Genomic DNA, 25,713 nt, shown 5'->3' with positions numbered 1-25,713 from the left:
ATGTTTTTATATTTTTTTTGTATTATTACATGTACTCTTCATTTGGAAAAAATATATTTGTTCATAAGTTATGAATGTGTTCATTATTAATTGGTAGTATTTTTTTTAGTTTTAAATATAAATTAAAAATAAATAAAAGATTATAAATATATAAAAAAAATTATTGAAAAAAACAAAACTGAAAAAAAATTGATAAAGAAATTGATTAAAAAAATTAATAAAAAATTAAAATTTTAAAAAATCAATTGAAAAAATATAAGTATTATGAAAAAAATAATAAATTAAATTAGTTAAAAAAATAAAAATAAATAAAATTTATATAAAATTGAAAAATAAAGTATTGATAAAAAATAATAAATTAAATTAATTAAAAAAATAAAAACTAACTAAAATTTATATAAAATTGAAAAATAAAGTATTGATAAAAAATAATAAATTAAATTAATTTAAAAAGTAAAATTAAATAAAATTAAAAATATAATTATATGAGAGTTATTTTTAAATAAAATTAATTAAAAAATTAAAATAAAATGAGAATTAAATGAAATTAAAAAAAAATAAAAAAACAAAAAGACGAGGTGGAGGATACATGCGTCTTTTGGCAGGGAGAGAGGGGAAGGTGGAGTAGGTGTGGGTTGAGGGGGGGGAGGGAAGCAGCCCTCATTAAAAAACTACCAAACACCAAGCACCGCTAAAAGGAAGAATAACAGAAAATCATGATGGAAAATTTTAAAACTCCCAAACACTAAGCACCGCTAAAAGGAAGAATAACAGAAATTCATGATTCCATCGTAAAACTTGTTCTGACCATGAACAAATCCAACAAGAGCAAAGAAATAATGAGAAAATGTATGCCAAAGGAGCAATCTCCTTCAACAGGAAAATAATACCTGCCTCCATCTTGATTCCTTGTTGAGGCTCAAATTTTGTCAGATTGATTAATGTTTCAAATATGCAACATTAGATACATCAAGGGTTTGATATAAAAGGCAACATGTTATTCTTTTTTTTAAAAAAGTTTGCAGCTTGCGTTATAACATACACCCAATGTTTGATATCAAAGGCAACAAACCTCATGACAAAGCATAGTAACTTGAGATCTTTTGAGATGACAAATATACAACACAAAAGCATAGAAACACTGATCCAATCTCAACAATCAAAATGAAAACATATGCAAGCAAAACCAAGTACTAATTTAGCTAAAGTACATTCATAAAGTTTCATTTAACAAAATTACTGCCGTTCAAATAGCTTAAGGTCCAGCAATCTGAAAAAGTAGTTGAAATTGGATGAACAAAAAAAACAACTACCCATTGACACATTTCTTGCTAAAAAAAGTCTTTCCACTGAATCAAGCAACAGTTATTGAACCATGACTTTCAAATCGTACTACTTTATGCCACAAGAGTGCTGGCAGTGGTGGCGTCGCTGTATGAAAGCAAAGAAACAGTTAGTTGGTTTAAAAAATCTCAAATAAGCATGTTCAAAACTCAAACAATCAAATTAGAATTTTGAATCTGTTCATTGACATGGATATGATGATTAATCTTAACAAACGAGCAATGCAAAAATTCAAGAATTCTAGCCAAGCTAATATTATATTCCAAACAAATTAATAGATACCCTCTCAAGAATAAAAAATGTTTTTCTGAACAGACAACAAACAAGAAATATAAACTCAATTTAAATAACAGGCAATTAAAATACGAATCAATTATATATATCTAATGCTGGGAAATTATTGCAAAGCATAGCTTACTGTATAACAAGCAGGTTAAATTCTCAAACGTTTTCAAATATTAAAAGACAAGTAGAACAAACTTCATAATTTGATTGCCATTAAACTGCAAAATCCACTCTAAAAAGTTCTAGCCAGCGTTGAATTTGACTTGAAAGGATTGCTGAGTCTTAAAAGACTGACTATTATAAGCTCCACCATTAATAGGATTGGTTACTAAATGAATCTAACCTACACTTTTCCAGTTGTAACACATCCATATGTGCAATTATTTTCAACAAATCTATCTAAATAGCATTCATAATACATAGTATTAAGATTTTTCACAAAACTTCCTGGAAGTAGAAACTACCCCAGTTGTGTCAATCCCAACTATATACAGATGGCTACCAGAATTTGCACAGATGAATTCTTTGGAGGGGTGCATTATTAACAATATTTATCTCTTAAAATAACATCAACTATAACTTTCTTTGATTTCCCTACACCACTTGCACCTTCAACTCTTTAACCAATTCAATCTCTGTAATTGTTAAGGCTACTGCACCTACATGATTATATCACACTGTAACTACTTGTCCATTTTGTTCATTTACTAACATATGTGACATCCCAACTTATATTAATGAAAGAATATTTCATCTAAGTTCATCATGATTAATAAGAATTGGGATGCCATGTCATATAAGTCGGATAAAATTTCTTTTAAGATGATTAAATTATCAATTTAAGATAAATTTATCCTTAAATGAAATGATTGGACAGAAAGGAAGCAACTGAGAGTTAGATTTTACCAAGCCGTTGAAATATAAAAAAGTAAAAAAAAAACACATACATTCAATATGCAAGCATATCTTTCATACTAACAATCTGGATTTACTACAAAAAAATCATAATATTCAGATGAGTAATTATAATCTAAAAGCTTGGTGTTCTTATTGAGAAAACTATATGAATCAATGCATATATTGAATGAATCTGAAATTGTTATTTGTACTATTCGTTATGTTACAAGTATTGAGACAACAGTTTCATACAAACATTTGGTTATTGAAATCAACAGATAGAATGGAGGGTAAGGAGTTAAACTAAATCCAATTTTGAGAATTAACTAAGGAAAACATGATTGTTAAAGTACTTACTATTTAAATGTTGGAGGGAGCTTCTTGGTCCTCTTATAGTATCGAGCAAGGCGGTGAATTCTGCTCTCCACCAGGATCAACCTGAACTTGGAGTCCTTGTCCTTTCTGTTCTTCTCCAAGTGTTTCCTGATTGCCATAGCCTTCTTAATCAGGTGGTACAGATCCTCTGGAATCGCTGGGGCAAGCCCTTCATCCACCCCAAAGGAATGAACAAACATCAATACAAAAACGGCACACAAAGATAATAGAAACAACGTAAGATGACACTATAATCCAAAAAGGGAAAGTTTTTTATCCTGATGATACCGTGAGCTTTCAGAATCCTGAGGATTTTATTCCCAGTAACACTCTTAACCTGGGCGATGCCATGAGAATCACGGAGAATGACACCAATCTGCGACGGCGTAAGCCCCTTTTTGGCGAACTTGCAGATACTTTCTTCCACCTGACAGCGTTCATCAAACGCATAACAATGGTTCTGGGAAAAAAAAACCCAAAGAAAAAACAAGGAGCAAATGACTCACATCTGGTGCAGAGATCTTTAGCCAACTTGGCGGAGTCCTCTTGTAGGGAAGCGCCGATGAAGATATACCTTTTCTACAACCCCCGCCAAAAAACAGAAGAGATTACCAGATCGAAGAGGGACAAACGAATCGGAAACTAAAGAAAGAGGATAGACGAGGAGATTTAGTTTGCAGAATCAGATTACCCTCGACTGTGCATACGACCCATGGTGGCGACTGCTGGTGGCGACGAGCAGCGATGAAGCGAAGGGCAAAAGTAACAGCCGGCGCAACAAGGGCTGGGCGAGTAGGGTTTGCGCTTGATTTATATAGATGCCTTCGATATGCCCTGAGTCGGCCCACGTCGCTTGATTGCAATCGGACGGATAATATTGGACTCCTCGATTGCTTTTGATGCGTGGTTGAGATCGAATTCGGGAAAAGAATGGACGAATGAGATTGACAGAGTAGCCGTAAAGAGTGAACGGGTAAATAAAATCTAAAACAAATCAGCAAAAAAAAGTATTTGAAATATTCAGATTTAAAATTGGATGGAACCTAATAATCAATTGAAAAAAAACATTTTCTAAGCAATATTTCTACATAAATAATAATAAAGTTTTATGTTAAATAATCAATACAATAAGTTAACAATAATTTTAAAAAAAAAAATTACAATCAATTACGTGTTTAGGCTTTGGCTCATTTGTATGTTATATTAATCAATTGTTATATTTCTATTTCTATAACAGTTATTAAAACTCAATTTTTTTTAGTATATTCTATAATTGATAATAAAAAAAAAACATGCATAACCAAACTACATATAGAATCTTATTCTTAGCAAAGATCTAACCAATCATCGAAATATGGGTGAGAATAACTAACCCATTTTTGGAAAATTTTCATCTTAAGCTTTTGAAACCAAGAACTAAGTCAATGCTGTTGAACATGTTCGTCCTATTCTAAGAAATCATCTGTAATTTGTATTACTCTTGAAATAACTCAGTTTCTGATGTTATTCCTTGGCTTAGAAGAGGCAGAGGATGGTTTCAAAGCAACCATCTTCTTATATCTTCCATAACAAACCATTGTCTTCCCTAACAAACCATTAGCATTGCCTTTTATTATCCTTAACTTTCAGTTTTAGTTTAATATCCTTCTTGTTTTCAACTATAAACATAGAAAGATTAAAAGGATATTCAAAAGAAATAGGTCGAGCTTAGAGGTATTTCGAAGACAAACAAACAAAGCAAAAGGTACGTCTTTTTGTTTATCTTTTACCTTTATTTTCTTATTAGTAGTGTTTTTTTGAATCATACTCTTCTTTTTATTTGCATTTATTTACCAAGGATACAATGTAAAAACACCTTAAAGGATGTAAATAGTTGATGTACCCAATTAAAAGATTCTTTATATATCAAATTGAAGCATATTTACTTGGATTGACATTATTACAAACTAAGTAGTGAATCAATTCGATTCTTTTGTATTTATTTAAATTAATTCTCTCATCCTTTTATTTCAACTAATAATATGTCTTTATTTTTATTGATTTTGTCTGTGTCTAGCATTTATAAGATTTATGAATCTACATTCAGGTTAACCTTTGGTTTGATTTGCTTTGAAGGAAATCCACCATCTATTTGTGCTTTGAGAAGAAGCAAAGAGTTTGTAGCCACTCTATCAGCTCAATATGTCAATATCGCTTTTATATCGAGAGGCTGATGATGACTCCATGGACAAAAGCTTGAAATCTAACATCACAAAAACCCTTAGTTTAACTGACAAAGTATGGTTGATCTTGCGATCCACAAGCTTTAAGGGCCAACATGTCGTCCAATCCACTCTTAGAACTTGTCAATCTGGTAAACTAATGATTCGTGGATTCCTAAGCTTCAACAGTAGAAGAAAAGTGTGTCCTTTCGACATTCAGACATCCAATTCGGTGTTAAGTCCTCGTAGTGTTGCAAAAGACAACAACAAGGGCTCAGATGAGTGCAAAACTCCAAGAGCCCATTTAACAAATGAAACCTTACAATCCCCAGAGCTGGAGGAGGAGGCTGCTATCAGGTTGCAGAAAGTCTATAGAAGCTTTAGAACAAGAAGACAACTTGCAGATTGTGCAATCATTGTAGAGCAACAATGGTATAATGACAATATAATTTGGTTTATAACACATCTTATTTGATCTTCAAGAGGTTAACACTTTCGGAAAAAGAGAGTAAAATATGATGCAACTTATTCGAGCTTGTTTTCGCTTAGGTGGAAGGTGATAGATTTTGCATTGCTCGAGCAAAGTTCTGTGTTGTTTTTTGACCTGCAGAAGCAAGAGTCAGCAGTTTCTCGATGGTCAAGAGCGAGAACTAGAGCTGCAAAGGTAGGTTTCTTCATCAACTAGATCAATAATTTTCTTTTTTCCATCCTTAGGCTTTGTTCACATGAGTGGTTGGTTTCTCTTAGGTTGGCAAAGGCTTATCCAAAGATGAAAAGGCTCAAAAACTTGCATTGCAACATTGGCTAGAAGCGGTAATCATTAAGATTGATTGTCTAATATATTTAAGGAGTTTTAACTTGTGTAAAATTTTCTTTTTTGGTCACACAGATTGACCCTCGACATCGATATGGACACAATCTTCATTTCTACTACGACCATTGGCTCCAGTGTTTTTGTGGACAACCCTTTTTCTACTGGTAAGTATAATGCCAAATATTCCTCTTGCATCTTTAAATTCATGGGAACTTATTCTTTGGTAACTAAGTTCGTCATTTATTTGTCTTCACTTTATTAGGCTTGATGTGGGTGAAGGAAAAGAAATTAACCTTCAAGAACAATGCCACAGACAAAAGCTTCAACAACAATGCATAATGTATCTTGGACCAGTAAGCACTAGGAACAAAATATTTTCTAAATAATTCACATCTAATAATTTTCCAACTTAATGTTGTACTCATATATGCAAAACTATATGTCAGAGAGAAAGGGAAGCCTATCAAGTTATCATTACAGATGGAGTATTCATGTACAAGCACAATGAACAGATTCTAAACACAATTGATCCAAATGATGAAAAGTGGATCTTTGTTTTAAGCACCTCAAAAATATTATATGTTGGTCAAGTAAGTATCAAAACTTGATGAGACTATACAAACTATTAACAAGCAAAATTTTCACCTTGTCTACTAACCTTGCAATTTGATTGCTATGTTACAAGCAGAAGAAAAAAGGTAGATTTCAACATTCAAGTTTTCTGGCTGGCGGAGCGACATCAGCTGCAGGAAGATTGGTCATAGAACATGGAATCCTCAAAGTAAAACATATCACTCAGTTGCAAAATGCAATACTTTTTGACGCTACAAAACAGTGCAAAAGGCTAATTTCAGTGAATTTTGCAGGCTGTTTGGCCTCATAGTGGGCATTACCGACCTACAAATGCAAACTTTCAGGAGTTCATGAGCTTTCTACAACAACATGGTGTCGATATAGCTGATATAAGGGTGAGCATTCCAATTTAAACTTTATCCTTGCATACACATGACAAGATGATATATATTATATTTGATCTTAACAACAATGTTATATCTTGTTCAGACAAGTCCAATTGAAGGGGAGGAAGATGTTTGTGTTGAACCCATAACCAAGTCTTCTAACCCAAGCTTGGTTGATTCAACAACAGAAGAAATCGGCTCGAATAGACCAACTGATTTGGCACCAGAATGCAACATTGACAACAAAATAGAAGTCACTGAGGAAGCTATCTTTCAAGTGGGAGAGAATGATGAAAAGGCTGGTGATTCAGCGGAGTTGATTCATAGGAGGATGACGAGGTCATGCCAATTGGGGAAGAAGCTATCTTTCAAGTGGGCAACAGGGACTGGACCGCGAATTCTGTGTGTTAGAGAATATCCTACTGAGATCCAGTTCCGAGCATTAGAGCAAGTGAGCTTATCACCCCGAGAAAATGGAAGTCCAAGAACTTCTCCTAGGATACCACCAATCCAAAGTCCTGCCAATGAGGGATGCAATAAACTAAGTAAGTTAAGCAGTTGAGGAAGTAAATATATGAAAAATACAGACGATGTTAATTATACTTTGACTGATTTCTAGGCATTGTATTTGAAAGTTGTTTCCTTGTTGAACTGTATCGAGTTTTATAAGGATGAACGGAAGTTTACTTGTATGGTAGAAGTTTGGCAAAGCCTTCAGAGTGAATAATTGATGCATTAATGTAGGGAAGCATTTCACTTGCAGTTGAAATTGGTATAATTTGTATAGGAGGAGGACATGATGTCCATGCACGAACAAGAAACAGCTGATATTAAGCGGACGTTTCACAGGGCGCCCTATAAGTCCGTCCGATATTTGATAGGTGCGGTAGTCTGGGAGCATAAACCCCTGTGGCCTGTCTGGTTTGGGAGACGGGCCGTGTATGCTGATGCGCTTCTCTGTATTGACTTGCTTTTGCAAACAACCACCGCAGAGTCGCTGGAGCTTCGCCATCACCCTCTCTCTGTTGAGATATCTTCTCCACCCACCGCCACCGCCACCGCCTTCAGACCTCCACCACCAGCTCCTCGTCCTAGATCTCGAGATACCATGAAGGATCCAGGCGATGGGGTGGCGGCGGAGCGGGAGTTGCCGGTGAGCCAGAAGGCGATCAAGGTGCTCAGCAATGTATGCTTCTCCGCCTTTGTCCTCTTCGTCCTCGTATTCACCGTCGTCGCCATCACCTACCAGCCCCCTGACCCGTGGTTCGACTCCCCCAAAGCAATTATCTCCAAATCCCTGGCCGCTACTCTCCCCAACGCCACCTTCCGCACCGACGACTCCGTCCTCCGTACGGGCGAAGACCTTGCGTCCTCCCCCTCCCCCTCCCCCAACGACGGCGACACCTTATCCGATGCTTCTGACAACGCTGCCGATAGCTTCGATATCGCCACCGCCTCTCCCGACACTACCGACAACGCTTCCGCCGCTGATGCCGACGATAACGTCGCCTCCGTTCTCCTCCCTAAGCTTCCGCCATCCTCTGCCGACTGTGACTCCGACGCCCCGATCAATTGCTCCGACCCGCGTGCCCTCTCTGCCATCCGACGGTTCAACGCCCGGATCTTCCGCCGCTCCATCATCTTCGTTAGCTACGAGAAGCCCGTACCGGGATCTTCCGCTGGGGAGTGCGACGCCTCCTGGCGCTTCCGCAACCGACTCGAGAAGTCCTGGCGCCGGTACAGGGACTACCGCCGCTTCCGCCTCGCCGTAGCTGACAACTGCAGCTACAAGGTCATCGCCGCCGGGAAGTTCCACTCCGGTTCCAACGCCGCCCCCAAGCCCCTTTCTTCTCCCCGCAGGTCCTCTTCCCCTGCCCCGCCCGCCCAGATCGCTGACGCCGAGATCAATGACACCATCCCAACGCTCGGTTCCGAGTCGGATTTCCGAAAGGGAAAGTATCTCTACTACACGCGCGGCGGTGATTACTGCAAGGGGATGAATCAATACTTGTGGAGCTTCCTCTGCGGCCTCGGCGAGGCCCAGTTCTTGAATCGAACGTTAGTGCTGGATCTCAACATTTGTCTGCCCGCAGCGTACAATCCCAGTGGTCGGAATGAGGAGGGCAAGGATTTTAGATACTACTTCGATTTCGAGCACCTCAAAGAGTCAGCTTTTGTGGTGGAGGAGAGCGAATTTCTGAGAGACTGGCACCGGTGGGAGAAGAAGGCCCCCGGTCGAAAGGGCGGAGGAAAGATCACGGTCCGAAAGGTGCCCACCTACAGGGTCACTCCAATGCAGCTCAAGAAGGACAAGAGCACCATCATCTGGAGGCAATTCGAGGGGCGCGAGCCCGAGAATTACTGGTACCGTGTCTGCGAGGGGCGTGCTGCTAAGTTCATCCAGCGGCCATGGCATTCCATATGGAAATCCAAGCGGCTGATGAACATTGTTTCGCAGATCGCCGGAAGAATGGACTGGGACTATGATGCTGTCCATGTGATCAGGGGAGAGAAGGCCAGGAACAAACAGCTTTGGCCCAATCTCGACGCAGACACCTCTCCCGGGGCTCTTGTGCAGAAACTCACAAAGATGATTCATGAATGGCGAAACCTGTACATTGCCACGAACGAGCCATTCTATAACTATTTCGATAAGCTGAGATCGCACTACAAGGTGCATTTGCTTGACGATTTCAAGGACTTGTGGGGCAACACAAGCGAGTGGTATAACGAGACATTGTCTCTCAACAACGGGCGGCCTGTGGAGTTTGACGGCTACATGAGGGTGGCAGTGGACACAGAGGTGCTGTATAGGGCTAAGAATCAAGTAGAGACCTTCAACAACCTGACAAGGGATTGTAAGGATGGTATCAACACATGCTAGCGCTTGCAAAGGAATGAATAGAGGCTCAGGATGATGCGGATATTACTCACGCTTGTGCAAGCCTATCAGGTTCCAGTTGAAAATTCTTACGCTGTCCATTATATTTTGGTGTCTTAGATATTGAAAATATTCAAATCTGTCTCATTGTTGGTTAATAGATTTATCGTTTTGATATTGTCGCATCTATCTGATAGAATTTATGCTCCTCTTCTCAGTTGAGTTACAGCTTAGGATATACATAGGCTATGTCTGGTATCATGTAGAATGAAAACTGTTATGCTTTAGTTGGTTTACATCATTGCAATAATGAATCTCAGCTAGAATGCATGACCATATCAACTTAACTCAATCTTCCAGATGCCCTGTGTAGTCCATGTATCATTAAGAAGATAGCAACCAAGCATGATGAAACTATGTGACCACTGATAGAATCCAAAAGCAACAATTTCATATAACATCCCCTCCGATCCAACTAAATCCAGGACTCTTCTGAAAACCGCCTACCGTAATTGGTTTCCTTAATCTTTCTACAACTTCCCATTTCTTTTCAGCAGCATATATATTGGAAAGCATTACTCTGTATGCAGTTTTGTCAGGGTGGATCTCAAAGAGCTTTTCAGCAACGACTCTGCCCATATCCAGATTTCCATGAATGTTACAACCCCATAGCAATGCTCCCCAAACACCTGAATCTGCTGGCATAGGCATTGAGTGTATAAGATCATAAGCATCTTTCAATTTCCCGGCCATTGCGAGAAGTTTTACCATATATACATAATGTTCCATCTGGGATTCAATACCAAACTGATCTTTCATTCTATTGAAGAATTTTAACCCTTCATCCATGAGTCCTGAATGACAACAAGCACACAGGAGAGCTGAAAACGTAGCTGCATCAGGTTGATACCCATCCTTAAGCATACATTCGAAGACGAAAAATGCTCGGTTGAAGAGCCCATGGGAACCTAGATTTGATATAGCCGCATTGTAGGCAACCACATTTTTCTCAGGCATCAGTTCAAATGCCAGATACCCCGAGTCAGAAAAACCACACTTTGAATACATATCTATTAGACCACATGATACTGCATGATCTAGATGGATGCCGGTCCGCAACGAATAACAGTGGATCTCTTTGCCAGGTCTGGCTGCTGCAATTGAAGCACAAGCAGATAGAGCACAAGCAACTAAAATTGCATCTGGCCTTTTCCCTGAACTAGTCATTTCTCCAAGCAAAGTTAAAGCTTCCTTATATTGTCCTGCTAGTGAGAAACCAGATATAAGGGCTGACCAAGTAACCAGATCTGGCTGGTTCATACACCTGAATATTTGATAGGCCATGTCCATGAATCTGCACCTGGAGTACATACTGACAAGTGCACTTCTCACGTAGGAATTGTCATCATAGCCTCCCTTCAAGCAAAAACCATGAACTCCCTTGGCAAACTGCAAGACACTCGAACTGCAGAAGCAGGAGACCAGTGCAACAATGGTATACCCATCTGGCTCCTTATCAGTCTCTCGCATTCTTCGAAACAGTTCCAGCCCCTCTTGCCAAAATCCACCATAACCATATCCTGCGATGATTGAATTCCAGAGCACCAAGTCAGGTGCGCGTGGCTTATCAAACAACATCCTAGCATTATTGATTCGACCTAGTTTAGAGTATGAGTTGACCAATGCAGTGGTGACAAGGAGACTGGAGCCAAGACCAGTACTCAGAACAACTGCATGGATCATATCGACACCATTGGCATCAGAGTTCTCCGCACAGGCACGAAGGACGCAGGCAAAGGTGTAGCAGTCAGGCCTACTGCCAGCGCTATGACGCATTTGGTCGAAGAGGGTGTAGGCAACTGGGAATTGGCGGAGGCGTGCGTACGCTCGTATGATGGAATTCCAGAGGAGTGGCGTCCTGCTGGGACACCGGTCGAACAGGCGGCGTGCAGAAGGGAGGTCACTATGGGATACATATGAACGGAGAAGGTCGGTGGTCGTGATGGGGTGATTCAGAGAGAGAATCGAGGTGGTAATGAGGAGGGCGTGCAGCTGCTTAGTCCTGGTCAGCGATGTTGTGAAAGAAGAAGACCATGAAGCAATAGCAGCAGCAGAACGTAGTAGTTCCAGCGACCTTACTCCGTGCAATTTTGATGGCATTTCACCGCCTCTTCACGTGATGCTAATTGAACCATCGGAAAGTGCTGCGACAGTGGAGAAAGCGCCTTGCTTTCCCTCGGGCGATGCGATATGCGCTAGCTCGTGAATTTCTTGCAAATTCTTCGTGTACTCAGCTTGGATTTGCTCTCGCATCTAGGGATTGGACCAGTAGGGAGCCAATAACATTGATCTTGGTGGAAAAATTTAGAACTGGATGGAAAGTTGGAGCTCCTTCCCTGCGCCTCGTTCTCCTTCTGGGAAGAAGGAAACATTGGAAAAGACTGAGAAGAAAGCTACACCGAGAGTAGATGAGATTGAGAACGGTTTCGTGCAATCGAATGTCTCTGGTTGCGGCGATTAGGTCAAGGAGCCGAAACTTGAACTTTGCGAGGCCGGGCAACTCCACCGCCGTCGATCAGTTTCTCCGACCATGTTCCTACCCTCGAGCATAAAACAAAAACGTTATAATAAATTTCCAATTATTTCAAAACCTAAAGAATATAAAATAATTCTTCCGAATTATAGAATAGACTCTCGTCAGCAGACTGTTTTTGTCAACTCTATGGCTGACTTTTGAATCAGCTTGTATCATAAATTCTCACTTAGAGTTATCGAAATTTGAGAGCAGATTTTTGGTCTTATTTTTAATAGATGAGGAGATAGATTATTTACAATTATGATTAGGTTATGATCATGATCAAATTGTAATTAGTTATGATTTCTTTTTAGATTCATTATCTCGTTCCCTTTATATGATAATTTAGTTTGGAGAGGACGATCAGAAGCCATCTAGAGATTATTGGTGGTGGATAAGTGACAAGGTTGTTGGACGTCGAGTCGGGGTGGCTTCCGGCCACCCACTTTGAATGAAACTATAACTTAGAGGGGACGGTGAACTTAGAAAGGGATCGTAACCAATTGCGACTGGATCACGGTCACGATCCGATCGTAATTATTAGTGGTCCATCTCTTGGTCCATAAAAAAGGGATCAGGAGATTTGCCTTCTAAATTTGTCTGTAACTATAAAAGTACAAAATATTTCAGAAATTTATAGGCACACATGTTTGAGAAATTTTTTAATTTCACATAATCATAATTTGAGAATGATCCAATAATGTACTAATTTGAACAACTTTTCTATTTTATCCTTTCCGCTAATATTAGCTTTCTAAACGTTAATTTCTAATGCATCCAAGTCATATTTTTATAAAATCTAATTCAAAAGTAATTTATGTGGCTCGGATGCCCGTGACCTCATCATGTCTCTTACCCTCTCTCCCCACTGTATGACATTGAGTTTTATACTTATCATACCTCTTCCTACTATTATAAACACAATGCTATCACGAATCTCTTCCTATAGTTTAAGGGGATTGCAAAATAGTAAGCAGAAGCGAGAATAAGTAGAAAACGAGAGTATTATTGTAAGACATTGAAGATGCAGCATCAAGGGACAACTTCGTTGAAGGAAAACTTTGAACTAAGACTAAATATGATAGATAAAAATTTTGTGATGCACTTATAGTAATTGTTATTGTTTTGTAAAATTGGTATGTGATGTCTAAAAACTACAGTGTACACATGGTGTTTATGTGTCCATCATTGTGTGAGGAAGATTTATGGAACAATCATTAATAATATGGTGTCCTTCATTACTTATTTCGGGCTCACCGAAGGTCCTCCACTATTATGCTAATTTCTAGCTAGAATGTAGTCTGTGAGATGATTAGACCCATATTGAGCATGATCTAGGATCATATCAGATCCGTAGTAGTGTTGATCTCCTGACGTCAGGTACATGTTGCTCCTTGATTAAAACCAATGTTTGACATCATATATATCTTGTTTTCACTAAACTCTTCCCAATGGTTGTTGTAAGTACTCCGGGTTAATTTTGATGTGGTCAACCGAGTTAACCTTGCATGTTTGATATCTTGTGTCTGAGTATGTAGAGACTTAGGAACACAAGAAGTTGAGCAGAAGATGTAGTGAGCGAGAAGGATGACACAGGAAGTGAGTCGACAGACTCGATGCATCTGAGGGATGAGGAACTTCGGAAGAGTACATCGATGGAGTGAGAAGGACACGCATGGAGCTTTTGAGGGACAAGAAGCCAAGGAGGAAGTTTGCTCGAGGAGAAAGTCAAAGTTGAATTCGGGTGAGCTTAATTTTGGATGGCCGAAGCATCATCTAAACAGATGGAATAAAGAATGGTCAATACTGAGATTAACCATTCAGATGAATAGTATTCGAGGCGCCTCAGATGGGACTAGAGGCGCCTTAGATGCACAACAAATGAGATGTCGTAAATAGGGCTTGAGGCACCTTCATTGGACTAGAGGCATCACATATGAATAATAGCCGAGGCACCTCTAGATGATCAGAGGCACCTCCAATGCCACAAAAATGTTGCATGGCCATTACAATGTGGTTAAACTTTTATTCACATGGAGGTGTCTTGGATGATATTGGAGGCACCTCCAATGCCACATCATTAATGATCACTTATGACCAGAGCGTTATAAATAACACCCTAGAGTTAGGAGTTCATCAATACGCTGAGTATTCACTTTCTGTAATCTTTCTTGAGCTTCTAACTGCAATAAGGGGCTTTTCCGCCTCTGACTATTGTCGAAGGAGTTTTTATTGAGCTTTCAATTATCTTGGATTAATAACTACTTAGGTAATAACCAAGTAAAATCTCTTGAGTCCCTTTCTATTTTTATGTTATTTATTTATTTCAATTAATTATGTATCATTGCTAAGTTCAATAGCAAGAGAAAATTCTTACTTTTTTGTATATCGTCTATTAACCCCCTCTAACCGGTCCACCTGAACCAACAAGTGGCATCAGAATCCTACCGGTTTAGAAGGACTAATGGCCAACTGAAGTAATAAGAAGATGACCGAATCAAGCATTCACCCACCGAAGTTTGAGAGGGAGTTCGCGCTTTGAAAGTGTAAAATGGAGGTATACTTTAAAACTGATTTCAACATTCTACTAATAATAAAATAAGGTTTTGAAGTGCCTAAGGATGAGAATGGAGAAGAGAATGAAGAGCTTAACTGGAACAAGAAGCAGCAGGTGTTGGACCCCGTGATTATTTTGATGCGATCAACCAAGTTAGTTAGGTTATGTTTGTTGTTGATCCCTGTGTCTAAGTGTGCAGGAGCTTAGGAGCATAGGAAGTCGAGCAGAAGACGCAGCTAGCAAAAAGGACGACATGGGAAGGGAGCCGACAGGCTCGATCCGTCCGAAGGACGAGAGAACTGCGGAAGAGTACATCGGTGGGCGAGAAGAACGTGCACGATGTTCGAGGGACGTAAAGCCGGGATGGAAGATTGCTTGAGGAGAAGGTCGGAAATTGAGTTCGGGTGATCCCTATTTCGGTTGGCCGAAATCACCCAAGCAAACGGAGCTTCGAAAGTCAAAGCAAAGGAGAAAGCGAGCTGGAAATGCAGCTCAAGGCGCCTTCATCAAGATTGGAGGCGCCTCCACCTTTGAGGCGCCTCAATCAAGCATTGGAGGTGCCTCGAACCTTTGAGGCACCTTCAAGCTTATTTGAGGCGCCTCAGCCCGGGTCAACTTGACCGTTTGTGTGCGGATAGAACTTTATCCGCTTGACTTGGTTGGAGGCGCCTTGGACCTTGTTGGAGGTGCCTTAGACCTTCGAGATAGGATTTCCAGGAGCTATTTAAAGGCCCCTGGAGATAGGAAATAATGATAGATTCAAGCATTCAACTCTGTGTTCATTCCTAACAACCTCTGAACATTCTAAGTGTGTAAAAAGACTTCTCCGCCTACAGTGAAGGAGATACTCTAGTGGAGTTGTTCAACCGTCTTGGATTAACAACCGTCTTGGTTGTAACCAAGTTAAATCCTTGTCTCCTCTTCTTTTTCTGTTATTTAGTTTTTATATTATTAGTGCTGCATTTTTTAGTTGAAAGCCTTGAGGAGGGTATAATATGATTTTGCAAGCAATTCACCCCCCTCTTGTCGGCCCCGCTGCACCAACAGCAGGTTGACTTCATGGCCAACAACAAAATAAAGTTTCATCTACTGAGTGTACTACGCCCCAAGAAGTAAATCAGATCAGCATCTACGACTCTGCCAAATGACTCTGAGAGAAGTTCTGGAGTTTCATGAAGGAACATCGGAGGCCAAGCTAGCAAGACGGGATATCCTCTAAAATTGACTGACGAACCTCTGGATGGAAAAGAGAGAGAAGGTGGCTCAACTATACACAAAGCTCAAAGAACTGATAACTGAACTTAATAACTTTAGAGAAACGGTAACGAATCGGGATTCACTAAGGTATGCTTTAAATGTATTTTCAAGGACCTTGAGTTAAATAGTTTAGAAAGTTTATTTTCTACTTTTGAATTACACGAATCAAAATATGCATGTCTAAGGAAAGAGGAGAAATCAACCCAAATTTTAGCACTCAAAGCTAAGAAGAACGAACCATATTCGAATTCAACACTCGATGAAGATGAAGAAGCTTATATGCTAAGGAAATTTAAAAAGTTCATTAAATATAACAACTTTGATAAGAAACAGACAACAAAGCTACTTCGGAGTAAAATAAAAGTAAGGTTCTACAACTAGTAAGAAGAAAAACATATCAAGGAGAACTGCCCCAAGATTAAGAAGCAAAGGAAAAAAAAGAAAAAAGGGTCAAGAAAGTCAAAGCACAAAAACCTCAAAGTTGTTGGTGTAATCAATACTAATAGTTAAACTCAGGTTTTGATGAATGATAAATGGTTTAAAATTAGATGTGTGTTCTAATCGAATTATCAAGTGTGCAAGATTGGAAAACTTGATAGGACCTGACACTAGGTTGGAATCGAGTTAGGTTTGGAGGACTTGATAACTAGCAGGAAGTCTAGATAGGTTGATATCTGCAAGAAGTCCAGTTGGGTCTGTAAGACTTGACAATTGGCTAAAGTCCAGATGGAGTATTTAGTAGGAAGGCCTGGTGGGTCAAGGGATCAAAGTCAAGTGAGTATGTATATGGTAAATTGAGGTAAGTAACTAGAGGAGAGATTCAGTGAATACGAGTCCCAATGGGACTATAGGCGCTGGTCCAACTTAGATTCATTTTAGAAGTCTAAGTTAAGATTAAAACTAGATCATAGTTTTGGTAAGATGTGATCTAACTCATAAATATTATTATATTTCATACTTTTTTTTACTTAATAGAAATATCTTACTTGTAATAATTGCCAAATTATTGTATTATTGTAATAATTATTGATTTTATGTTTTGATTAACTCTAATTTAACTTGGGTTGATGCACATCTAAAAGGGAGAGATTGTGAGTACCCCAGATTGATTTTGATCTGATCAACCAAGTTAAGTTAGCTCATGTTATGTTTTGATCCTTGTGTCTAAGTGTACATGAATTTAGGAACACAAGAAGTCCAGCTGAATACACGACGGACCAGAAGGATGACACAAGAATCGAGTTGACGGATTTGGTGCATCTGAGGGACGAGAAGCTACAGAAGAGTATACTAGTGGAGCGAGAAGGATATGCATAACACTTCCGAGAGACGAGAAGTAGAAGTGGAAGACTTCTCGAGGACAAAGTCAAAATTGAGTTCAAGTGAGATCAACTCTGGATGACTGATGATTCTCTTGCTGAGTAGATTATTTTGATGTATATTATCCTTTATTAGCTTTTAATTTTTCTCTGTGTTTTAGTCAAAAATATTGTTATTATTTTTTAAAAAAATTATATGCATCTCTAATTATATTATAATTTCCCATGATCAATTTTAGATGTAGCATATTTCTATCATCATATCCAAATATCCAAAATCTAAAGTGAGGTATATATTTTTTTTATTAGATTTTCATTAGGATATCTTGTACCGATGATATAAACTTTATGCCTAAATTTTGGATGTATTATACAATAGATTTTATTAGTTTTGGATGTTATCTTTTTTGTTTGTGTATGAATTATATTATTTAAGTTGATATGAATATTTGTTAATATGTTTTTGTATTGTGAGCTTGTTGATATAGATTGTATTGTGACTTTGTTATGAAATCATCATTTGTAATGATTGTATTTGATTATATTTGGATGTAAACAGGAAAAAAGGACGAAAATTGTGAGTTTTTTTGTTTCTTTAATGAAGATTAGCGATGGATTTTAATATCCATTGAATACATCGTTAAGTTTTGTTTATCAAATTAACGATGGAGATTACATTTCCATCGCTAATTAACGATGAATATTAATATACCATCACTAATTTGTTTTCGAAATCTAAATTTCGTTCAAGATATTAGCGACAGATAATAACTTACCATCACTAATTAACGATAATTTTATTTAAATCCATTGCTAATTAACTTACTAAATATAGCAACGGAATATATAAATCCGTTTCTATTTTTAGCAACAGAATATATATATTTCATCACTAATTAGTGACGGCATTGTATATTCTGTCGTACAAAATGTCAGCGATAGAAATTTAAATAACGAAATACATTCTGTTGCTGATCTATCTCTAATTGCATATAGCGATGAAATAAGGCCGTCACTAAACGCCGGATTTTTTTATAGTGTATATTCATCTTGTTTTTTCTTTTTAAAGTCTTAAATTATATTGCTTCTTGATATACTACCGCTATAATTATAAAACATATTTAATTAATGATTTAGATCAAACGACTAAAACTAATTTATGTACAAATACATGCTTATGACAATAACTTATTTTCTCATTTTGTTAAGTTGGGCAATCCTTGCTACATCCTTCTCCACCCCTGTTTTGGAATTGGATTCTATAATTAAGAGAGTCTCTCTTTCTTCTTTCATATCATCCCCATTAATTTTTTCTTTCCCCTTGTCCACAACATTTTTAGGCTTTTTTTAATAAATTTTTCACTCTCTTCTTTTGCTATGATGTTCTCCACAGGCTTGTAGGTATGTATCTTGGTTCGCTTCTTATTAGGTAAAAGTTGGAGCCACAATGGACTATTAATTAAAGTAGTCTTGTAATTATAATGACTTTAGTTGCATCCTCTCCTACTCCTTGTTCCAAAAGCCATTGGTTCAAGATGAGGATCAATTACATAATAGCTTGATTTCGCCACATGCCTTTAATTTTGATTATTTCGATTAATTCTTTCATCTTTTCATTCAGTTGCATGTTCTCCAATGTTAACTTCTTGTTTCGATTTATTTGAATGATCCAGTTATGACATTCATTATTACTTTGGCATTCAACTTTTGTGTCATCTATTTGTGATGTCTTCTTTGGACATATAGTAATCAACGAAATAAGGTTCTCAACCAATGTATTTTTATATTAGATATGGATTAGGCGATTAGCTCAATTATAATCTGTCAAAATATAAAAATAAATCTTAGAAATTACATATTAACCTAAGATAGGAATCTTAAATATTTACCTGTGAAACTTAGTTGAACAAGACCCTCACCTTATTAATATGTGAATGAATATTCCTCCACTTGTTTATTCATATTCCTTCATTATTGTATGATTTCTAGATTAGAATATGCCCCAAAAATCATACCTGATTCATCATAACAAGTATTACATACTCATAAATGTACATAAAATATTTTTAAATTTAACATAAAAAATAAACTTACGACCAGAGGACCAACAAATCCCTTTAGATAAGAAAGCTATGGTGTTGGATTGATTTGTCCGAGTTGATGAAAATAAGTTCTCAATCTTAAGTAATTGTAAGTCATAAATTGATGGATAGCTTCAACCAGTTGAATATATCAAGATTGTCAAAATTATCTACTATTTATAAGATCTAAAAAAACTTTATATGTACTAGAAGAAAGTAAGACACAAACAAATATATATATATAAAATATAATTTAAAAATATTAAAACATCATCATTTACTTCAACTCTATGAGAATAAAATTTAAACAACTCCTCAATTCTTGATGTTCCTTTTTATTTGAGAAGTGAGCAGGAAAAAGGTTATCCGATGTTTTAGTTGAATTCATAGAAATCGAAAAACCTTAGTTTGCAATACTAAGCAATAAAGATACATTTCTTCTAGTGAAGAAAACTCATACACCTAAAAAATCTAAAATGATTAGTTATCTTGTAGGATATATTTTATGTTAACAAAAAAAATATTAAATTTCTCAAATTATTTGATTTTACTAAAATACTTACTACTTCATGCTTAAGTTTCACCATGGGAAGTTGTATTTGAAAATCTAAATGTGTCATATGCTGAATCCTAATTTTAAAATATATTGATCAATATACCATAAATATACTATATATCTTGTATGTCCAAGAAATCATCAAAGATAAATTATTTGATAATCGCTATGTGTTGATCATGTAAATGAACATATTCATGATATCTTCCTTCTATTGTGGATGCTAAAAAATTTTTGTTAAAGTGACCTAATACATTATTCCAATACAGTATATGTCTAACATCAACTGAACCCTACAATTTTTAAGAATTGAAATGATTAATAATCAAATTCACATTGTTCTGAATATATCCGACATAACAATAGTGCTATTTTGAAATCAAACAAAATATACATCCTAACTCGTCAATGAAATTAAAGATTTCAACAAATTAGTATGTTTGTCCACGCCCACAGGAGACAAATACTAAAGACTAAACATGTCTATAATACATATCTTTGTAGATAATTGGAGGTTGAAATATTTATCACACCTTCTTACGCCATTCTAAACTGAGAGTATAGACGAAAAACAAAATCCTAAACTCGAATGCAGAGACTCGAACCAGGTCAATATATGGGATTTGTCGAAAATCCTAATAAGTGAGTTGTCGTCGCCTGAGAAGGACACAAAAAGACACTTGCTAACGCTTTCGGTGTGGGATAATTTCACCTACTAGAATAGAGTGTTGGATTTTTACCTGCGACGACTCAACATAGAAGAGATTAGACTTGCACGTAGTAGAGAGGGAGAGAGAAAGATGTTTAAATTTCATGCACTGAATCATCAAAATTATTTTTAAATTTAAACTAAAGTTAATATTGATGGGAGGGTAAATTCTCGAAAATATTTCTATTCATCCAGATGGACTCCATTGGTGCAGAAATATCGTGCAGAATCGAAGGGAATCGGTTCACAAACGACACTTTATTTTTTTCTTCAAAAAATAATACGATATTCAATTGAGATCTCATAAAGTCTAATTTGTTGCATCAGCTAAGTACTGTTGTTCTTCTAGTCATCAAAGTCAATGCTCTCGACAGAGAAGCCTGCACCTTGTAACTCATGTAATGTCATTCATCGACAGCGACAAGTTTGACAAATCCACCGCCATCTCAACAGGGGAGGAGAAGAAATTAAGTGTTTGACAAAATTGCGTGATGCCTTCCACCCTCCGTCTCTTAAAATCACAGAATTCCCCGTCGGATTCTGATGTCATCAACAGGCATCCCGTTGAACAATCGATCTGGAGGAGGTAGCGTACGTGTTACTGGCGGAGCTCGTCAGTAAACCGATGTCCATCTCCAGAGTCGATGGCGAAGAGCTGGAATCAGCTGCCCAAGAACAAGAAGGCGGCGGCGGCGGCAGCGGCAAGGGGACGTGGAAACACGCGGCGTTCCACGTGGCGACGACCATCGCCACTCCGGCGGCCTACGCGCCCTTGCCCTTCGCCCTCGCCTCCCTCGGATGGCCTCTCGGTACTCATTCCACTTCCGTTTCCAACTTTGACCACTTGATCCAAGTAAAACTGCTGAAGTGAAAGTCCACTTGATACTCTATTTTGCAGCCTGGCTGTTAAAATGGAAAGGGAAGAAGAAGAAGAAGATTGAAATTAGAATAATAATGTTTTATTTGATATAATAATACGATTATGTAATGAAACATAAGTCTCAAATGATGATGATGATGATGATGATGATGATGATGATGATATGTGTTCAGGTGTTGGCAGTTTGGTGCTTGGAACTTTGACCACCTGGTATTCGAGCTTGCTGGTGGCCTCGTTATGGCAATGGGACGGGAAGAAGCATAGCACCTACCGTCTTCTTGGAAAGAGCATATATGGTCAGTCGTAGTCATAGCACGAATCTGAAAACATTAGTTAGAGGCATGAATCCTTTGTTTCTTCATCTCCAGAAATAGCAAACTAATAATTAAGCAAGACTTTAACACGTTTAAACTCCGTCTTCCATCTTCGAAGGAAGCTGGGGATACTGGTTCATAACTATGTTCCAGCAAATTGCTTCCTTAGGCAACAACATCGCCATCCAAATTGCTGCTGGAAGCAGTCTCAAGGCAAGGCAAACAACCCTACCAATGATTAGTCAATCTATTCCTTTCTTAATTCTCACTGCCAGCTTTGTTTCTTCTCAGGCAATCTACAAGTACTACGACAGCGATGGGTCTTTGACATTGCAGGACTTCATCATCTTTTTTGGAGCATTGGAGTTGCTCCTCTCGCAGCTCCCTGACATCCATTCACTCCGCTGGGTGAATGCCCTGTGCACCTTCAGTACCATAGGCTTTGCTGCAACAACAATTGGTGTCACCATCTACAACGGTATTTACTTCAGTCTCCTGCTTCCGGAATAACTTCTTGAAGAATTCAGAGCTCAATCCACCATTCATGTAACAGGGAAAAACATCGATCGGGACTCGATTAGCTACGGATTCCACGGGAGCACCTCTGCAAAAAATTTCAGAGCTTTCAATGCTTTAGGTGCAATTGCTTTCTCTTTCGGGGATGCAATGCTTCCGGAGATACAGGTATAGGACATCCACTTGTAGAAAAGGGTGGGAGATTAATGGATATCTGATGATGGCAAACATTTGATTTTTTTTTTTTTAAAAAAAATTATTTCAGAGCACTGTCATAGAGCCAGCAAAGAAGAGCATGTACAAAGGTGTATCAGCAGCATACAGCATCATCATTCTGTCATATTGGCAATTAGCTTTTAGTGGTTACTGGGCATTTGGATCTCAAGTCCAACCCTACATTTTGTCATCCCTCGCTACTCCACAATGGACCATAGTCATGGCAAACATCTTTGCTGTGATACAAATATCAGGTTGCTTTCAGGTATTCCTCTTTCAAAATCACAAAACACAAAGTTGTTCTTAGTGTGCGAGGCTTATCAAAATAGAGATGCATAAAGTATGAGTATAAACACATTGTTTGGCTCAAACTAAGTCAAGGTTAAGGTTGTGTTGGGGAGACACTTCTCTCTAGTCATGCGCTTTTTCTGTCTTCAGATCTACTGCAGACCAACGTATGCATACTTCGAGAATCAAGTGCTGTCTAAAGCTTCAAATGGGAAAGCATGGATAAGGAAGTCCCTGCTGAGACTGTGTTTTACTTCGATTTACATGGCTCTGATCACTCTGGTTGCTGCTGCTATGCCTTTCTTCGGGGACTTTGTTTCAATCTGTGGAGCTGTTGGATTTACACCGTTGGACTTCGTCTTCCCCGCATTGGCTTTCCTTAAGGCCGGAAAGATGCCAAAGAATCCGAAGCTTCGATGTTTGGTGCAGGGAATTCATTTGACCATCGCAGCTTGGTTCTCTGTAGTTGCAGTCCTCGGTTGCATTGGTGCAGTTAGATTCATCGTGATCGATATTAACACATACAAATTTTTCCACGATATGTGATCTTTCATTTGACATTCATGTATGTCAGATTCAATTTGCAACTGAAAAATAGCTGTAAATTTGAAATGCCAATCAAGTAAGTGTTGAAAATTGGACCAACAAACAAGTAAATAAATTACTTGTCTTACACTAACAATAACAACACTACAACACCCTTTTTGTGGATCACTCACAATTCTAAGACAAAGAAGAAAAACAAAAAACTTTAACTCACAAATTGATACTTGATTGATTGAATGAAACTAAATACAAGGTAGAGTATTTATAGTACTCTTCATACAATCTTGACCGTTCAATTAAATTAAATCCTAGCCATTGAAATTCTAATTCTTATCCATGAAATGAGAAAAACACTCTTGACCACACATTTAATTTTATCTTTTACCAAGTCGTCATCTTTATCTATTAGAAAAATAAATAATTAAATATCAAATCTTATCTATAACTCTTATCTTTTATTGGATAAGTTTTATCCTTTATTTGGGTTGGAGTTGATATTTAACACTCCCCCTCAACACCAACCCTTTGTACTATGCCGAGTTGATCACGAAACCTTTTGAATTTGCTGGCGCTCAAGCCTTTTGTGAACAAATCTACAACTTGATCATCTGTCCTGATTTGTCTCATCTCAATTTCTTCTTGGAGAACTTTTTCTCTGATAAAATGATAGTGCACTTCAACATGTTTAGTTCTTGCATGAAAAATCGGATTTTCCGCCAAACGAATTGCCGATTGATTGTCATAATATATTGGAACTGCATAATCAACTGGTTGATGTAGGTCATTGTTTTTGTTGGTCAGTGACTCTTTGAGAATCTTGTTTTCGTCTTCAGTGGTGCGTAGTCGATCGACGAGAGCAACAGCACCCTTGCTTGATAGATCATAACAGTCCTCTAGAACCGTATCCTTTAAGTGGAAATCTTCAGCCATGGAGCTCGAAGCTCTCTTCCTTGTTTCAATGGACTCAACCTCGCTTCGCATTTTCGCTAAAGCTGTTGGTCCCGGCAGCCTCTTCCTGACCATGATACGCAATCGTTGGCACTCCGTTTCTAGCTTAGCAATCTTCTTAATGCTCCCAAGGTGTTGTCTATGAGCAGCATTTGCTGATCGATGGCTGTATTCCCTCTCCTCGTTTCTGATCTCAATCTCCTTCTGAAGCATGCATAGCTCATACTTCAGCGAAGCAATGAGTTTCTCAGATGAATCAAGTCTACTCATCTCTTCCGTGAGCTTTGCTTCTACATTCGATTTAGACTCACACATTTCTTTGAGCATTTGTTCTTTGACCACTAGAATTCTATTCAAGTTGCTAATTTCAACCACCGACTCGGTGAGCTTCTGATTTGTATCTGCTAACCTCTGTTCTAATGTGCGAATCTTCTCCTGCTCTCTCGATATCTTCAAGGAGGCATTGTTGACAATGAACTGCTGATCTTCCTTGGTCACATGAAGCTGTTGCATGCATTCTTTTAATGCTACATCTCTATCGGCTACTCTTTGTTCAGCAGTTCTCTTCTGAAGTAAAGCATCATCCAGTTGTTGCTTTAAAGAAAGGGCTTCGGCTTCGGCTTTTCGCCATCCTGCAATTGCTTCCTCCGACACTTTTGCTTGTTTTGCCAAGAGATCATCTTTAGTATTGGACTCGATGCGAACTAATGAAAGTTGATCCTTTAACTCTTCGAGGGATCTCTCTAACTCTAGAGTCCTCTCTTTCTCAATGTTATTTTCTAAAGATTTCCTCTTCCACAGCCATTGCTTGTTATCCATGATTCTTGAGTTGTCGGTTGTAACCACCATACGAGCTCCTTTGTATTGAGATAAGTTTTGCAATTTTTCTTTATCACCCGTCATATGATTTGAGCAGCCTGAATCCACGATCCAATCATTTTTGTAGTCAATCTGTTCTGACGTTGTTGTGAGAGCCAAGTCTTTTTCCTCCGTAGCCATCAAAGCTTCAGCATCCCAATCATCTTCGCTATTCTCTTTAGAATTGGAAGTAGCCGTGTTGCTTTGAACGAACCTTTTCTTGGACCAACAATCTTTTGCCAGGTGGCCCACCTTCCCACAATTGTAGCACTCGCCAGAAAATTTTTTACGATCACCATAATTCTTCGAGGCTCCCCCTGGACGAGAGCCTCCATTC

At 38.1% G+C, this 25,713-nt stretch overlaps 5 protein-coding genes across 5 annotated transcripts; 3 read left to right on the top strand and 2 right to left on the bottom strand.

Annotated features, from left to right (window-relative positions):
• Window positions 1-1,175: 1,175 nt before the first annotated feature.
• LOC122034875 (40S ribosomal protein S13) lies at window positions 1,176-3,685 on the bottom strand. The gene is made up of 5 exons (XM_042594238.1): window positions 3,593-3,685; window positions 3,408-3,480; window positions 3,190-3,328; window positions 2,884-3,070; window positions 1,176-1,431 (listed from the first exon to the last, which is right to left on the bottom strand). The coding sequence occupies exons 1-5, from the start codon at window positions 3,613-3,615 to the stop codon at window positions 1,398-1,400; spliced, it is 456 nt and encodes a 151-aa protein (XP_042450172.1). The 5' UTR covers window positions 3,616-3,685; the 3' UTR covers window positions 1,176-1,397.
• Window positions 3,686-5,082: 1,397 nt separating this feature from the next.
• On the top strand, window positions 5,083-6,902 carry LOC122003679 (IQ domain-containing protein IQM2-like). Its single transcript, XM_042558760.1, has 8 exons — window positions 5,083-5,534; window positions 5,652-5,766; window positions 5,850-5,915; window positions 5,992-6,080; window positions 6,179-6,269; window positions 6,363-6,506; window positions 6,605-6,697; window positions 6,783-6,902. The coding sequence occupies exons 1-8, from the start codon at window positions 5,083-5,085 to the stop codon at window positions 6,900-6,902; spliced, it is 1,170 nt and encodes a 389-aa protein (XP_042414694.1).
• An 864-nt stretch (window positions 6,903-7,766) lies between these two features.
• Window positions 7,767-9,941, top strand: LOC122034856. Its single transcript, XM_042594220.1, has one exon. It carries the CDS (start codon window positions 7,984-7,986, stop codon window positions 9,757-9,759), a length of 1,776 nt encoding a protein of 591 aa, XP_042450154.1. The 5' UTR covers window positions 7,767-7,983; the 3' UTR covers window positions 9,760-9,941.
• Window positions 9,942-10,142: 201 nt separating this feature from the next.
• Window positions 10,143-12,533, bottom strand: LOC122034865 (putative pentatricopeptide repeat-containing protein At1g64310). Its single transcript, XM_042594228.1, has one exon. The coding sequence runs from the start codon at window positions 11,914-11,916 to the stop codon at window positions 10,207-10,209; it is 1,710 nt and encodes a 569-aa protein (XP_042450162.1). The 5' UTR covers window positions 11,917-12,533; the 3' UTR covers window positions 10,143-10,206.
• An 8,698-nt stretch (window positions 12,534-21,231) lies between these two features.
• Window positions 21,232-23,784, top strand: LOC122010264 (GABA transporter 1-like). The gene is made up of 7 exons (XM_042566745.1): window positions 21,232-21,619; window positions 21,864-21,986; window positions 22,123-22,217; window positions 22,296-22,482; window positions 22,558-22,688; window positions 22,786-23,001; window positions 23,175-23,784. The coding sequence occupies exons 1-7, from the start codon at window positions 21,436-21,438 to the stop codon at window positions 23,568-23,570; spliced, it is 1,332 nt and encodes a 443-aa protein (XP_042422679.1). The 5' UTR covers window positions 21,232-21,435; the 3' UTR covers window positions 23,571-23,784.
• Window positions 23,785-25,713: the final 1,929 nt, after the last annotated feature.

The sequence above is a fragment of the Zingiber officinale genome, chromosome 1A (genome assembly GCF_018446385.1).
Source record: "Zingiber officinale cultivar Zhangliang chromosome 1A, Zo_v1.1, whole genome shotgun sequence".
NCBI lineage: Eukaryota > Viridiplantae > Streptophyta > Magnoliopsida > Zingiberales > Zingiberaceae > Zingiber > Zingiber officinale.
This window is presented reverse-complemented; position numbering and strand designations above follow the sequence as displayed.